Source organism: Sceloporus occidentalis, unplaced genomic scaffold (assembly GCF_023333645.1).
Source record: "Sceloporus occidentalis isolate IW3139 unplaced genomic scaffold, rSceOcc1.0.p SCAF_6, whole genome shotgun sequence".
Taxonomy (NCBI): Eukaryota; Metazoa; Chordata; class Lepidosauria; order Squamata; family Phrynosomatidae; genus Sceloporus; species Sceloporus occidentalis.
The window spans coordinates 68,727,822-68,744,154 of NW_028316986.1; the positions used below are offsets into that span (position 1 = coordinate 68,727,822).

At 42.6% G+C, this 16,333-nt stretch overlaps 2 protein-coding genes across 2 annotated transcripts in view; both read right to left on the bottom strand.

Moving 5' to 3' along the window:
- Positions 1-1,742, bottom strand: part of CUNH1orf198 (chromosome unknown C1orf198 homolog) — a 35,179-nt gene extending 33,437 nt beyond the window's left edge. Inside the window, exon 1 of the mRNA XM_089529954.1 lies at positions 1,354-1,742. Coding sequence (XP_089386080.1) covers positions 1,354-1,704 — 351 coding nt within the window. The 5' untranslated portion in view covers positions 1,705-1,742. The remainder of the gene's footprint in view (positions 1-1,353) is intronic.
- Positions 1,743-5,170: 3,428 nt separating this feature from the next.
- LOC149310887 (tetratricopeptide repeat protein 13-like) overlaps positions 5,171-16,333 on the bottom strand; it is a 49,517-nt gene continuing 38,354 nt past the window's right edge. The window contains exons 18-23 of the mRNA XM_089529456.1: positions 14,014-14,120; positions 11,737-11,872; positions 10,607-10,686; positions 9,150-9,228; positions 6,893-6,972; positions 5,171-5,319 (exon numbers count right to left, since the gene is read on the bottom strand). Coding sequence (XP_089385582.1) covers positions 5,208-5,319; positions 6,893-6,972; positions 9,150-9,228; positions 10,607-10,686; positions 11,737-11,872; positions 14,014-14,120 — 594 coding nt within the window. The 3' untranslated portion in view covers positions 5,171-5,207. The remainder of the gene's footprint in view (positions 5,320-6,892; positions 6,973-9,149; positions 9,229-10,606; positions 10,687-11,736; positions 11,873-14,013; positions 14,121-16,333) is intronic.

The window sequence follows — 16,333 nt, forward strand, 5'->3', positions numbered from 1 at the left end:
CTGCGCCGCTGCGCACGAGCCCCATTGTTTCCAATGGGGCTCGAGCATAGGCAGAATTTGCCTTACGCGGCGGGATTCGGAATGGATCCCCTGCGTAAGGCGAGGACGGACTGTATATGTGTGTACGTATGCATGTATATACACACACACAGAGATCCCTAGAGTTGTGCTCCTATATATATATATATATATATATATACACACACACACACATACACACACACACACACACACACACACACTTGTCCCTCCATATTCGCTAGGGTTAGGGAAACAAGACCCCCGTGAATATGGAAAAAACGCAAATAACAAAGGCACTATGTCTTTACCCGAGAGGACACCTCTCTAGGAATCTCTAGGTCCTCCAGTTCAACTCTGTGGTCAATGTCCAACAGACACTGACCATAGAATGGCACTGCAGTAGCTACAAATGGTCTTTCAGTGCAACTTTTAGTTAAAGTTGACCACAGAGTTGCACTGGAGGACCTACACAGTCCTAGAGAGAACATATTAATGAAATCCGTGAATAATCAAATCCACAAATATCAAAGCCGCAAATATGGAGAGATGACTGTATACACAAACACAGTACACACACACACACACTGGTATCTAGAGTTGTAGCCCAACACTGAAACCACTACATCATACTGGCTCTCTATATATCTCTGACAGCACTGTTGCACAAAGTGTGTGTGTGTGTATTTATATATATATATGCACATATAGACACCCTGGTCTCTGGAGTCATAGTCCAATGCTCAAACCACTATGCCATGTTGGCTTTCTAGACTTGTCTTAGCCCTGACAGCACATGTTGCACAAAGAGTGTATGTGTGTGAATCTATGTGTATATATACGTGTGTGTGTGTGTATAAATGTGTATATATATGTGTGTGTGTGTGTGTACACGCACACACTCACTGGCCCTGGTCTCTAGAGTCCTACTCCGGCGCTCTACCCACTGCCCCTGGCTGCCTCTAGTTATATTACCCCTAAGAGCCATGAAGAGGGGCTCTCTCTCGATGCTTGAGGCGGATTGGGAGACCCAGCACTCTGCATACGCCCCGGAGAACCATTTCTCGCAAGAGATCTTTAAAAGAGGAAACACTGGTTTCAAAGCGCATGGGAGAGATAATCCGCTTTCATGCCGGTTTAACTTACGTCTCCGCGCTCTGGAATTCTGGGAAGTGGAGTATGTTGTGGGCCCAGAGCGGAGCTCCGCTCCACAACATACTCCACTTCCCAGAATTCCAGAGCACGGCGACATGTCAGTTAAAGCGCTATGAACGCGGATTATCCCTCCAGTGCGGATGCAGCGCCCCACTGGACCCCGGCCGGCCAAGGCCTCACCTCCTCCCCGAAGTGGACCACCTTCTGCCCGGTGTCGAGGCGGAGGCTGGGGAAGGGGTCGGGGGTCGGGTCCGGGTCGGAGGCGTCGGGGCGGTGTTCGTATCTGGCCCGGACGTGGGGCTGGACGAGGCTGCGGTCGAGGAGGCGCTCCTGCTGGGCGGGAGGGAGGCTCTCCCACTGGGGCCCGTATCGCTGGCGGACGCGCTCCTTCTCGGCCATGATCTTCCTGGCCATGGGGCTGAGGGAGGAGAAGTAGCTGAAGCGCTTCCTCTCCCGCTCGTCCAGGGGACGGTTCCCCCCGGAGAGCACCGCCGAGCGGGACGCCGCGATCGCCGCCGCCATGGAAGCCATCGCCAGCAGAGCAGAGCGGCTCCGACTGGCTCCCTCCCTCTGGCTCTGAGGGAAAGAGGGACAGGGCGGGAAGAAGGAGGGCGCGCAAAACAACAGCGCCGACCGCCTTCGCTCCTCCCTCACTCCCTCCCTCTTTCCTTCCTTTCCTTCCTCCCTTCCTAGGCACCCTTTCTTTGCATCCACACGGGAGAAATAATCCGCATTGACACCATTTTTAACCGCCAAGGCTCAATAGGCTAATAAATTCTGGGAATTTCTCTCTCGAGGTTCCTTCAGAGCTGGGAGGCTGAGAGAGTGTGACTCGCCCACAGGGCTCCTTGGTGGGGCTGGGATTCGAACCAGGGGCTTCCTTAGGGCTGGCGTCACACACACACACATCCACACTGACCTCTTTCTCACTCTACAGGCTCCTTAGTAACGTTTTTTTGTTCATGAACTCAAAGACATAGCCATGTTAGTCTCTGGAATCAGTACTCAAGAGAGAGATCTTGTAGCACCTTTGAGACTCACTGAGAGAAAGACGTTGGCCGCATGAGCTTCCCTAGACCTCACTCAGATGCATTTGGTGGAGTAAGAAGCCAAGAGGCCAACTTATAGTCGAGTATATATGGTAGGCTAAACTTCTTAGGGCTGCAGATAGATTTTATTAGCTATTGATGTCTTCTTCCTCCTCCTTCTCTGCCCAGCCCTCTCCTCAGGAGAAAGCCAAGCAGTAACATACATTACAGATTCACAGACACTGTGAACTAAAATGAAAATCAATTTATTTAACAAAGACATCTTGACAGCTTCCACATCAGGACTCTAAAGGCCTCTAAACTCAATGAGCATCTGAGGGAAACTGTTCTCTCCCGAGACACTTGAAGAAGCCACTTTTAGGATGAACATGGATTTAGCCAATTGAATCAATAATTTAAAGAGGATGTCAATCGAGTCAGTCCTTGCCATTCCACCTTTGTTTTATAGTACTACTTTTTAAGGCACATGTGTGCTGGTTGTTGCAGTTATTCCATAGGTCAGCCGATGGCTACAAAACATACCTCTAAGAACCTTTATTATTCCAGATAATCAAAAAGAAATTCAGAAATAAAGTAGCTACCAGAAGGTAAAACTGCATTGCACATGTCTGCCACAGACTCTGTGCAGTGAACCACAGTTTTACTGTCTGTTTCATCCTCTGCCTTAAATACCACAAAGACACACAAGAGAAGGATTTAGCAAAATAGATCATCACATAAGTCCGTTTTTGTTACTTGGATACAAACATTAAATATCCACAGGTAGCAGCTGCAGTCTGATAGTTTGCCCGAACAACAAGTGAAGATCTGTTCAAACTACACCTTGCCTTTTAAGAAATGGTTAGACCAAATAGAACTTATTTTTGCAAGGTGTGCATGAGGATAGACTTGTATTTTCTCCTCTAAACTGCTTATGTGTACATTCCAGAACAGAGTAGAACAATTTGTTCTACTATTTGTTTATTTCAAAACTTGAGCATTCATAGTCAAAATAAATAATCCCTTCCAGCTGGTACCAGTGAGATGCTCACTGAACTATGCAAGGATAGCTGTGTGGGCCATTTAGTAAATTCAGACAAAAATCCACCAAAGTGATACTTTTGGTGGCCAACCGAAATGCACAATATACTTGTTGCAAGCTTTCAAAGTTCCACTGTCTTCTTCATCAGGCAAGGTGTTACATACCAAACAGGAGAAAGATTGGAGATGTTAGATGCCTGCATTTTGTTGTTTCTGTCCTTAGTTAAGATGGTCTGGCCCCTCCTCCTCTGGCCAAGTGGCAATAGGGAGATTTTCAAAGTCCAGGAAATTTAAAGGTCACTTGCATATCAACAAGAACACTTCAATATGTGTGTGTGTGTGTGTGTGTTGCCCCAAATGATTGCGTCTTCATATACTCCAAAAGTCAAGAACACTCCCTCCCCCTATTTGCCAAAGCTGAAAGTGATGTGATGTCAATTCTGCTCATGTCAAGTGTTTTGGTGTAGCCCACGGGGGGGGGGGGGGGAGGTGCATTGTTGAAAAATGGCCCCTATCCCTTCCACCTGCACATTCCCCTTTTAATTAATAGTGCTTCTTCTCTCTATAATCTGAGCTAGTCAGGGATCACGTAGACTGCACATAATTTCCCAGAACCACTGACTGCAGTTTGGAATACTTGGTAGCCTCAATTGCGGGCATACCAAGTCCACACTTTGTATGATGATACAGCCATTGTCCCAGCAACCAGACCAATATTCCCTCTTTTGCTACACTGTGCTAGTGGCTTCATTGCTCTCTTGGCATGATGAGATTCCCCACAACCACCAACCCAACTCTAATTATGCATGGCAAATTAAAGAAGACAATGGATGGGAAAACACTTAGCTACCCAACTAGGGTAAGGGAGAGTCAACCATTTTACTTCAGTAACAACTATGCAATTCCTATTAACCTGCAGACTTATTACAGTTTTTTGTGGGTTTATTGGGCTATGTGGAGTTTCTTCCTGACGTTTCGTCACCATCTGTGGCTGGAAAATTCTCTCTCTGAAGATGCCAGCCACAGATGCTGGTGAAACGTCAGGAAGAAACTCTTCTAGAACATGGCCACATAGCCCGAAAAACCCACAAAAAACTATGGATGCCGGCCTTGAAAGCTTTCGACTCTTATTACAGTATTAGCTTTGATTGTGTAGGGCCCCAGAAAATTGCTTAAAGAGAGAAAGTATGTACTATGTAGAGGGAAGGAACATTAAAGAAACATCCTCTCTGACTCAGAAATGGATTACAAACTTCCTTCCAAAACCTAACTGTTGCAGCTACCTTCTAAACATACCTGTATTATTTTTATTTTTGTAGGCAAAAGTTAGAATTTTTGTCTGTCATTTGTAACTAACATGCTTTTTTTTACAAGAAAAGTACATCGTATGAACATCTGCATATTTCACTCAAATGTATAACACTATATTTTCATAAGCTAACTTTTACAGCTTTTATGAATATGTACATGGGGAAAAAGTAAGAACATTTTATCTGAAAACAAATACTTGCTACCATTCAAAGATATAGCCATGTTAGCCTATAGAATCAGCATCCATGTCAGGGTAATTCATATTTCTGTGATATTCTCAGATTTGCCCTCCTCTCCTACTTTTACACAGAGACGTCCCAGTGTATTGCAACCCCAATGTTTGATTTCATGAAGAGGTGTAGATTGACGGTAACAAATTTAGGAACACATCACTCTGTATAAGGTAGGGTTGTTAATATTTTAAATATATATGTTATTAGAAACAACCTTATACATAGAACAAATCAGGTTACTATCCATTCTTCAGTAATTATTACTGGGAAAAGTACTTTTTTCTGTTTAATTTGTAAAAGGAAATGATTGATGCATTCAGCTTTTTCTTAAAAAAATCAGAAGAGTCATCATAATATTGTAAAAACAACAACATACAAAAAAAGTGAACATTGCTCTTTATTGCAATAAGTCACACAGCAACTAAAGCCTTTTCAGGCAATGCGATGAATCTGTACTTAGTACTTCAATCATGGTTCGTAATGTTGGGAAGGATTCTGATACCAATGGAAGACTCTTGTAGGAAAGTGAAATGCTGACAAAGAAAAACACAAAGATCACCATCCATAGATTTTTTGAAATAAATTAATATTTTGCATTTTTGTTAAGCACTCCAAAAATGTTAATTTGACACATCAGTACTCAAATTCAGTGTCAGTGTCTGGGCTAGAGATGAAAAGATCCAGGGGTGGGGGGGGGGGAGTAACACCCTTGAAAAAAATCGGGGGGGGGGGAGTTTCATCCCATTTTTTCTGAAGCTTTATTTTTCCAGAAAATTGAAAAAGTGATTTATTTCCTCTTAGAATGAAGTGAGTGGGGTATATTTTGTGTCTCTGCAGCACAGCAGAAAGGTTAATGAGCAGAGCAGATATGCTCTCCTGGTCCAGAGTTTTTCCAGTCTGCGGGTGTCCATCTCTACGGGGAGAAACTGTTCCAAGACACCGGAGACTAGGAAAACTCCAGATCAGAAAAGCACATCTACTCTGTTCATTAACCTTTCTGCTGCGCTGCAGAGACACAAAATATATCCCACTCACTTCCATGCCACCACCCTCTGAGGATGCCAGCCACAGATGCAGGTGAAACATCAGGAATTAATTCTTTCAGAACGCGGCCACATAGCCTGGAAAAACCATAGAAAATAATGCTGTACATTGTCAGATCATTGTGATTCCTAGTCATGATTTGCTTTTCTGTTATTAAGGGATTGAGCACTTTATGTCTGCTTGACACTATGTAATTATTTTCTGAATAAACTGCATTTTTAACATTTCCATCTCCAGTCTGCGTTTGTTGGTAAAGTAGCCATAAAATGGTTTTGTTTTCAGAATGAAATAATGGCATCTTCCATCCTTAGGATATGGAAACTTGCAAGAGTGTAACACTCCTCTAGTGTTTAATGGTGTTAAATACACTGCTATCGTGAACATCAAGGAAGGAATCTATAAACAAATGCTTCTAATCCAGAGTACCATAAAGAAACTCAAACTCAGGTTCTATTTCTTTCCCTTAATGTTTAAAATTCCAAACATACTAATCTCAATTATGTCTTTTAATTCAATGATGTCCTGAGCTCGACTCAGGCTTGCATCCTTCCGAGGTCGCTAAAATGAGTACCCAGACTGTTGGGGGCAAATTAGCTTACTTGCTAATTAGCTTACTTGCTGTTCACCGCTATGATCTTTGGAATAGCGGTATATAAATAAAACAAATTATTATTATTATTATTAAATGTTTATCATTCTCCTTAAGTGAGTAATGCTTTTTCAGGTGCATAGCTTCTTTTATGTTCAGCACCAAAATCAGAGTGAAATTAGAGAATGGTATGTTTTTTTTAATACCCTACACTTGAGTCATCTCACAACCATCTGACTATATATGCATATCTGCAGTGAGTGAAATATGAGAACTGCAATGTATTAGAATTGTTAAAAATCTAGATTATACCAACAGATAATTGCACTAATGGAGTGTATGGAAAGAATAATTGCAAGAATTGAAAGTTTCCAGTGAAACAAATTTTCAGCTTGCCTGTTGAAAGATGTAAACACTTTTCTAGGACACAATGACATAAGCATAATCAATATCAATACTACATTTCTTTTTACCTTTTTAGATTCAGCCAGTCTTTTGCTTCTTTACTGAAGGCCTCTGAACCAGATGCTGTCATGGCTTCGAAATCAACCAACTAGAACACATAAACAGTTACTTTTAATCTTAGTTTTTAAATGTAACTCCCAGGGTTGCTAGAGCATACTCATACATTAAGCACTATCAACGATGTATACTAATGAGAGTTGGAAGATCATTGAGTCTGATGCTACTGTCTGTCTCATGTAGGGTGCTACTTTAACCCCTTGCAGGTTAACAGTGCAGATCAAAGCTTCTAGTATAATTGTGGCAGGAAATGTCTTTTAGATTTCAAGATCGCTGCCACCAGAAGGAAACAATTAACTAGTAATTCTGTGGCAAGGTACCAAGAGAGACCATTTGAAGTTTTCAAACTATAGAAATGCCATCTGATAATAAACAGAAAATGTCATACTACTGTCACAGAAGCTTTACAATGAGGCCATGCTCAAACCCTGCATCATTTCTAGCATTAGCTGGAGTATTACAGAAGCATTTCCCAAGAGCTTGTAGAATGATGGACTATGACGGCAAATACCACTGAAGGACTGATAAGTACACATTCACAGTGCAATCCTAGGTATATTTACTTGGAAATGAGTCCCACTATGTTCAGAGGGGCTTTATGTAAAAAAAAAAAATAGGTTTGAAGTCATTTAGCTGTTTCCTGGGGCTGCTTTTCACCTTGAAAAAGGAATGTCTTTAAATCTGTATCAGAGAAAAATATGTCTATTTTTGGACAGGTCTAAGTACTTGCAAACAACTTACAGGCTCTTTGCCTTACTTCCATCATAATCATATACTTTGAGAAAGATTCTGGACACAACAGTGGAGTCGTTCCCACTTACCTATAAAGCGGGTCATGATCCGAATTTAGGGTGCATCGTTCCCACAGAAGCCCGAATTAAATCTGCCTTACCCCTCATTCATTCCCACCGCATTTTGAATCAGAATCGAATTAAAATGTTTAAACCGGATTATCATCCTATAATTTGGTTTAAAATAATAGTAGTTTATAACGCGGGTTATTTTTGAAAGCGGGGTACAATTCGCTGTATCTGAATGGGAATGAAAGGGTGTCTGATTCGGGAACCTGGAGATGGGAGGAGCAGCGCTCAAGGGGCTGGCCTGGGGGTGTAACCCTCTTTGTTCTCTTTCTGCATCGCCAGCGCCATTTTCTTCAATTCGCATAGACTTTCCCCCAGTGGATTGCAAGCTCCCCTCTGCTCCTCATTCATAGACCGATGTGTGAGGAGAGCCATTGAACACCATTTTAAACTATTCTTTTTTCTTTTTTCACCTCTGCCTGAGCAGCAGATGGGCTTTGCAGTACATGCCTGCTTGATCGCCCCACAGAAAGCCCAGTGAGCAATGGGGGACACAAAGCGATTTTGGGAAAAGGAGGCTCCTTCCAGAGGAACTATGGGATGGGCTTTGCAGTACACGCCTGCTTGATCGCCCCACAGACAGCCCAGGGAGCAATGGGGGATGCAAAGCGGTTTTGGGAAAAGGAGGCTCCTTCCAGAGGAACTATGGGATGGGCAATGGGGGACGCAAAGCGATTTTGGGAAAAGGAGGCTCCTTCCAGAGGAACTATAGGATGGGCTTTGCAGGACATCCCTGCTTGATCGCCCCCCAGACAGCCCAGAGAGCAATGGGGAAGGCAAAGCGATTTTGGGGAATGGAGAGCCTGGACGCCCAGGGACCTGAGGGGGGGGGCTCGAGCCTTATCTTCTCTCTTCCCCAAAGATTCTCTCCCCAATAATGAAGCCCGCTGCCTTCTCCTCCTTGATCCGATTTGCCAAGCCTCATTCTAGTCTGGGGAGACACAACAGAAGAGCCTTGGATGCAGCCGATTTTCATTGGCTGCCCCCCCCCCTAAAAAACCCAAGACTTGTGACGTCTGAAGCCTACACGCTTGATTGACAGCTTGTGGACACAAATGGGAATGGGGAGCAAGTTAATCCGCTTTAAAATAAAGCGATTTCAAATAAATGGGAACGAAAACAGGGTCTAAATGAATTGAGGTAATTTGCCCCTTTTGGTAATGGAAACGATGGAAAAAAATTCGAATTATTCCCGGAACATAATCCGAATCAGAATCGCGACAATATAATCCATTTTAACTGCCAAGTGGGAACACCCCCAGTGAGATGTACAATTATTTGGGTGTTGCAAATCTAATGCCAGAAGCTGCTCTTACCTATATTTCTACATGCTTTTTGCAGATCATACCTTTCCTTTGGGAATTTTTCCTGACACTTCTTTTCCACTTGCCATCAGTGCTCCCATGACTACTGAATAAGCTACTACGCTACAAAACAAGAACAAAAACAAAATAAACACAAAGCATCACAGTGTTTTGAAGCATCAACACACATTTTACAGTTTCATACACAAAAGTGAATGGACAGCCAATGGAAGAGGAAATCACTCCTCTCCTCCACTGGCAGGTCAGTGTGTTTCTGTGCTGAATATGGGAACACAGCATGATGAACATGCAGAAGGAGAGCAATATGCTTTGGCATTGCCAGCTCACCTCATGCTCTATGCAGCACAGTCACAAGAAAGGGTATGCAAGGATGTGAAATAAAAAGCGTATGAAAGGGCCCATACAGACAGGCCAAAATAAAGCTGCTTCGGGTCAATTTGGAGGTATGCTGTTTCAATGATGCAGGCATCCTAAGAGGCCATAAACCATGCCAAAGCCATGCTCCAGTCCTAAGGACTGGAGTGCAGCTTTGGTGTAACTTCTGGTCTCTTAGGATGCTTGCATCTTTGAAACAGCATACCTCCAAAGTGACTCGAAGCAGCTTATTTTGGCCTGTCTGTATGGGCCCAAAGCAAGGAGAGAGGTGATGGAAGAAAGGTAGCTGCAGCCTTCTTTTTACTCCTGAAGAACCTAGAGTAAGAAGAACAAAATTTAACACACACACACAGCAAAAGTCTCTTTTTCCTGGAACAATTTGGCACAAATAAGCTCTGATTATAAGACTAAACAGAATCTTGGGCAGAATAATTGTCATTCAAGACCATTCAGGGCTTTCAGGCCTACTTTATTATTATTATTAACCTTTATTTATAAAGCACTGTAAATTTACTTTCATGCATTTCACCAGTTATCCCAACATTCCTTGGTCACATCTGGCTTCTGCTATTCAGTCCTAGTTGGGCAGGAAAAGGTTCCTGATGTATAATGTATATGACTGCAGTCCAAAACAACATTTTAACTTCTCAAAAACAAAATGAGAAATTGGGGTACAGTGCTACCTCGGGTTACGAAATTAATTCGTTCCGCGGTGCCGTTCGTAACCCGATAAATTTCGCAACCCGAAAAGGCGCTGGAAAGCCGCTAGCCGCCCACTAGCCGCGCTTTCAGATTTGAATTTCGCGCCGAAAAAAAATTCGTAACCCGAAAAAATCTTCGTAACCCGGAACAGTTTTTTCCTATCTAACTTTTTCGTACCCCGGAAATTTCGTAACGCGAGCAATTCGTATCCCGGGGTACCACTGTATTTATTTTCTCATGAAAGATCCAAACAATAGTATGACTAACAGTTTTCATGTCCAATGTTAAGAAATGAGAGGGAAGGGAAAGCCTGCAGTTATTGATAAGGTGAAAGTTCATGCCAATCCATGTACAGAATGTGGGCAGCTAAAGATACATATTACCTATGAAGAAAGATACTAACCTGGAACCTCTGGATAGAGGCATTAAGTTATAGAAGTAGTATGCAAGTGACAGGATTAGATTGTACACAGCGTCAGATTCCTAAGTAGAACAAAATGACATATGTAACATGTTTTTTAAATGAGACAATCATGGATCTTATCTAGTGTTATGGGAAAATGTACATGGTTTTCAACAAACAACATTTTGCTACCTGATTTATTCTTTATTTTTAAAAAAGTAGTTGCAGCATGACAAGAAATAGTTGGAAGGCAGGATTAGCATTGATGCACTGTACATAGTTTAAGGTAAACCATGTAAAGACCTTTTCCATTTCCCCCTTTAAGGGCTTTTTGTTTTCTAACCAATACTGTTGCCTGTTGAAGCTGTGGTCTATTTTTTGAATGAAATCTGTAAATTATTTACAGTTTCAATATTATGTTTAACTTCTGCTAGGTTTTGGACCACCACATACATTCATAGAAAGGAAAGAGATTTTTTAAAGATGAGTTGAATCTAGAGTTCCTATGAATAGAACTACCACTGGAAATAGTGAGGAGATAATATTTCCCCAGTTCCTCCTTTCCTCTGCAGCCCCATCAAAATCTGCTCCAGAAGTTTGGGGCAGTGTCATGGAACAATATGAGAAATGCATTTGGGAGCCTACAGGGGGGAACTTCAACTTCCTTCCATTATTCCAGTAGGAGCATCCAGCTTCCCTGGATCTTAGTATGTTACATGAATAGGAGAAGCCCTTCCTTTCCCAGAAGGAATCAAACCCAATAAAAGAAAGATGCAGTCTAAACAATAAATTAATAATATTTAGGAATTATCACTTAAATATTATTATTGAGATTGATTTTTAAAATCTTAATTAATGTATTTAATTGATATACAGGTTATGGACAGAAACCAAAACATTGCTTAGTTTCTACAAGTCCAGTAGTGTTTTTTAAACATTTTTCTTTTAGTAGCTGACCTCAACCTACACCAAGGGCATCTGAAATTTCCCTTTCAAACACAGATTGACAAACAGAATAAGAAATAGATTTTGGAGAGGGGTAGAGACTGAAGTTCTCTTCAGTCTGTGGAACTAGTTCCATGCTATTTCTGTCTTGGTCTTTAAAATAATTATATGACAGAAGCCTTTACCCCAGGTTCTGTAGATGACACAAGTAATTTCCCTTTGGCAGTTAAGTCTTTATAAAGAGCATCTATTTCTGCATGATACTGCTGTGTTCTTTCTTCTGTTGTCTGTGTTTCAATTGAAAACAAAATGCTCCCAATCCTAAAAAATAGAAAAGTGAGAATCAACATATAAGAAAAGCCCCATATTTAATATTAAAAGGATACAAACCACTCAAAAAATAATTTCAACAAATGAATTCAGCATAACTAATCCTTTCCCTTTAGGGCCAAAATACCAACATTCAGAAATATAAAAAACAACTTTAATAGCTTGATAAAGTATGATACATACACATACAGACACTATAAAGAACAAATAGAAGTGTGTGTTCATGGACTGCAACTTACACAGTAATACTGTGTCCATATAAAAAGAAAAATATAGTGCTATCACTCAAAAGGGGAAATGCATGGTGTAGGGGGGGAGGAGGAGAATATTAGCATGCAATAGTAAACTACTACATGAATGGGTCCTCCAGTAGGTCTCAAAACTGATGTAATCATTTTCCTGCTGGCTATGGGCATGCATCCAGATCCCCAGAGGCAGATTCTGCAATCCTACTCATTCCACATGAAGTAAGGAATGGCTGTGTATGGGGGCTTCAGAGGCCATTCAGTAAGACAGAAGAGGGCAATATGGTTCAGCCTAGCAGAGTTGTGCCTGAAGACTTTACACTACTCTAAGTCAAATAAGATTACAGCCCTCAATTGCTTGTGGGAATCATTTAGTCCTCCTGGTGTTGTTGGACTACAACTCCTGGCCGCACTATATTTCTCTACGGAATAAGAGTCCACATGAGGCTAGACAAAAAGTATTGTACAAACATATTCATTGATGAGCAGTATTGTAGTCAGTACAGTCTATAAGTACTTAATGAAGTCAGACTTGAATGAAATGTTGGAGCACTTAACATAGTTGTGTAGTTGCATGGTTGTAAAGAGATTAATTTAATACTTCATTAAAGCACAAAAAATGCAGCTTTGCAGTGGGAGAAGTAGACATTGGTGGGATACAGACTGGCAAAAAGGGGTGTGTTCATGACGTCATGAAGGTATAGCCTTCAGACAGCCCTTACCTGAATGCCGCCATGAACACGCCGCCCGCACGCCCCAAGCGGGAAGCGGCATTAAAAAGGTGTTGCTTTTCCCCGCTTCTTTTCTATATACTGCGCAACTGCGCAGCTCCGTCTATAAGCTGCTGCACCGGTACGCCAGAATTGTTACGCCGCTAATTTAAGTTGCCCATTTAAAAGCTCCATGTCTGCTGCGTCGCATAATGAGTCGGGGTCCTGGAACATGCACAGTTTGCACCGAGGCTCTAATTAGAGCGTCAGATGCCATGCAGATGTGGAAGCTGCAGCACAGCTGCACTCTATTTTAATGCTCGTAACCCTAACCCTAACCCTAACCCTAGAGCAACATGTACGCATGCGCTGCTAGAATTGGGGAAAGTTTGGAATTTAAAGTGAACCCCTACACACATTCCTGTGCCATTTTCACCTAACAGTAAAAACCCCTAAAACTTTAAATATTTACATATGTACAAGGGAGGTGATGGGGGATGGCAGGGGGACAGCGGTGGCAGCGGCGACAGCTGTGGCTGTGCATTGCAGATTCAGCAGGAGCGTGGGGACCAAAGGAGAGGAGGCATCCATGATGCTGGTGACACTACCAACGTGCAAGCGGACAAGGATGCCAACACCAGCTGATCACCAGCTGGCAGGAGACCACCATTGTTCTTGGGCAGGGCGAGGGAAAAAGTTTAAAGGGGCCTGGGCGCTTTAAATGTGCACATAGGCTTTCTGCCGTCAGTGCTGAGCGCCGCAGCTGCGCAGCTGCGCATCCGCCAGCCGGCAAAAGAAAAAAAAAAAAGCCCCGTTTTTGGCCACCCGTGCAGAAGCTGCCTCTCTCTTTGCAGAGTCCTCTGAGGCGGCGGTATGGAAACTGCGGGTCAGAAACGGCCCCAGGTGAGGCGTCTTCACTGCCCCCCATGTGGAAGCCCCATACACCTGAGCCACGCCCCCGGGGCGGTCGGTCTAGAGGCTCCGTATTCAGCAGAATACACCTCCAAGACGTCTTCCCCTGCCCGTCTGTACCCCGCCATAGAATCTTTGAAATTTTACATTGGCTGTAAAAAAAATTGCTCCGATTTTTAAAACATTAATTAAAATAAAGGCTACGTGGTAAGCATCTCTCTTCTTTACCTACAGTTAAGTGACATAAAATGAAAGCTTAACATACTTATCTCCTGTTATGGTAATAGTAAATCCATCACATTCTTTCCCTGGCTCTTTGAGACTTGGGACTTTGGTGTTGACAGTGAATCCATCTCTTGTTTTACTGCTAAGCTGCTTTCAAATCATCAACAAATGGAAAACAAAGTTGACATTTAATATATATTACAATCATATTTAATAGTTTCAGCTATCTTTATACAATGTACTACATACAGTGATGCCTCATTATCTGCAGGCTTGCCATCCACGGATTCAACCATCTGTGGAGGGCAAGCTCCCATTGTCGCCAATGGCAGCACATGCACACAGCCGCACCGCCATTAGGGACTATGGGACTTCGGGTAAGCCCCCATCCCATTGTCCCTAAGGGCAGTGCAGCCATGTGCATGTGCTGACTTTGGGGACAAGGGGATTGAGGTCTCGCAGAGTTTGGTATCTGGGGTGGGTAGATCCTGAACTGATCCCCCATGGATACTGAGGTCCCACTGTAATTAAGGTGAAAACAATCTAAAGAGGAGGCAGTTTCCTTTCCTTAGTGGGGTCTGAATTATGGTAACATCCAATGGGTATTTTTCCCCTCACAGCTGGGACTATTTCAATTTCAATATCTTTAGGGCATCAACAGACAGAGAATCTGCTACCTTTAGACAGGATCATCCTAAATAAGGGATTAGTAGTTTATGGCTCTATGCATGCAGCCTAAGACCTAATTTCTAAAGTTCCCTACACAGAAAGTCTGTGGACTGCTAAAAAGACAGATAAATGCATTTAGAGCAAACCAAGTCTGAATCCTCCCTAGAGCCAAGATGATTAAACTGAGATTGTCATACCTTGAACACATCAAGAGAAGGCATAACTCACTAGGGCTGCATCCGCAGTGCAGAAATAATACAGGTTGACATAACTTTAACTGCCATGGATCAGTGCTATGGAATTCTGGGAGTTTTAGTTTGTTGTGGCACCAGAGCTCTCTCACAGAAAAAGCTAAATGTCTTACAAAACTACACTTCCCAGAATTCCATTGGAGTCATGGTAGTTAAAGTGGTGTCAAACTGGATTATTTCTGCAGTGTGGATGCAGCCTAGAAAAGACAGAAGACAGTATGAAAAGAGGAAGGCCACATTCCAGATAGATAGACTCGGTCAAGAAAGCCATGGCCCTGAGTGCAAGATCTGAGAAAGCTGTTGACAATACGGTGACTTGGACGTCTCTCATTCATAGGGATGCCATAAGTAGAAGTCAATATGATAGGAGTTAACAACGACAACAACAACAATACTTCGTTTTCTTATTCAATTGTTTCTTCTATGTTGAAGTCAGTATTTGCACAGGAAAATGTAATTTATATTATTATACAATGAGTGGTTGATACTTACCGAGAATGCTCATTCTCATGAGACTGAAGGAACAGTCCACAACACTTGGGTTTATTCCTTGTGCCAACCATGATCCTCAAAATTTCAAGCCATTATTACCATTGCTTCCAACCCTTCTCTTCTCAATTTTGTTTCATAGCTTTGTTAATCATTCAGGACAACATTCCTACTGTTACATAATCGGGGCACTACTTTCTTAAAACAATCACTACTGTCATTACCAACATTAATACTACTATTATTTACTTTGAAAATTACTACTTGCAGAAATGGAAATTTTCCTATTTATTTAACACTATCATACTTAGCTTTTATGAACTGTTTGTATCTCCCTGGGTGGGGGTGGATCATTCAGTCTCACGAGAATGATCATTCCAGTAAGTATCAACCATTAATTCTCTGTGAGACTTAAGGAACAGTCCACAAGGCATCACACTGTTGACTCATGTTCAACTTGTGGTCTACTAGGACTCCAAGATCACTTTCACGTGTAGTCTTGTTAATCCAGGTGTCCCCCATCCTATATCTATGCATTTCATTCCCCCTCCCTCCCCAAGTACTGTACCTTACATTTCTCTGAGTTGAAATTCATATTGTTAGCTTTCTAATCTATTAAGGTCATCTTGAATTTTGATCCTGTCCTCTGGGGTATTAGCTGCGGCCTTTGCAAGGCTTAAAAAGAACCCACCATGCACGGGGCACCATTGGTGTGCTTGTGTGCAATGATGACATCCGTGTGGCGCTGTTTGGGTGCTCCGCTGCATGGATGTCATTGTTGTGCACCCCGCATGGACGCAATCATGGTGCCTGCGCGGCGACTGTAGGGCTGGGAGTGTGCAGGCACCCAGCCCTACAAAACCCTAAAATCAGCCTAGGCCAAATATGTTAAATAGCACTGGACCCAGGACAGAATGCTGTGGCACCCCACTAGTTGTGTCCTTGTCTTCA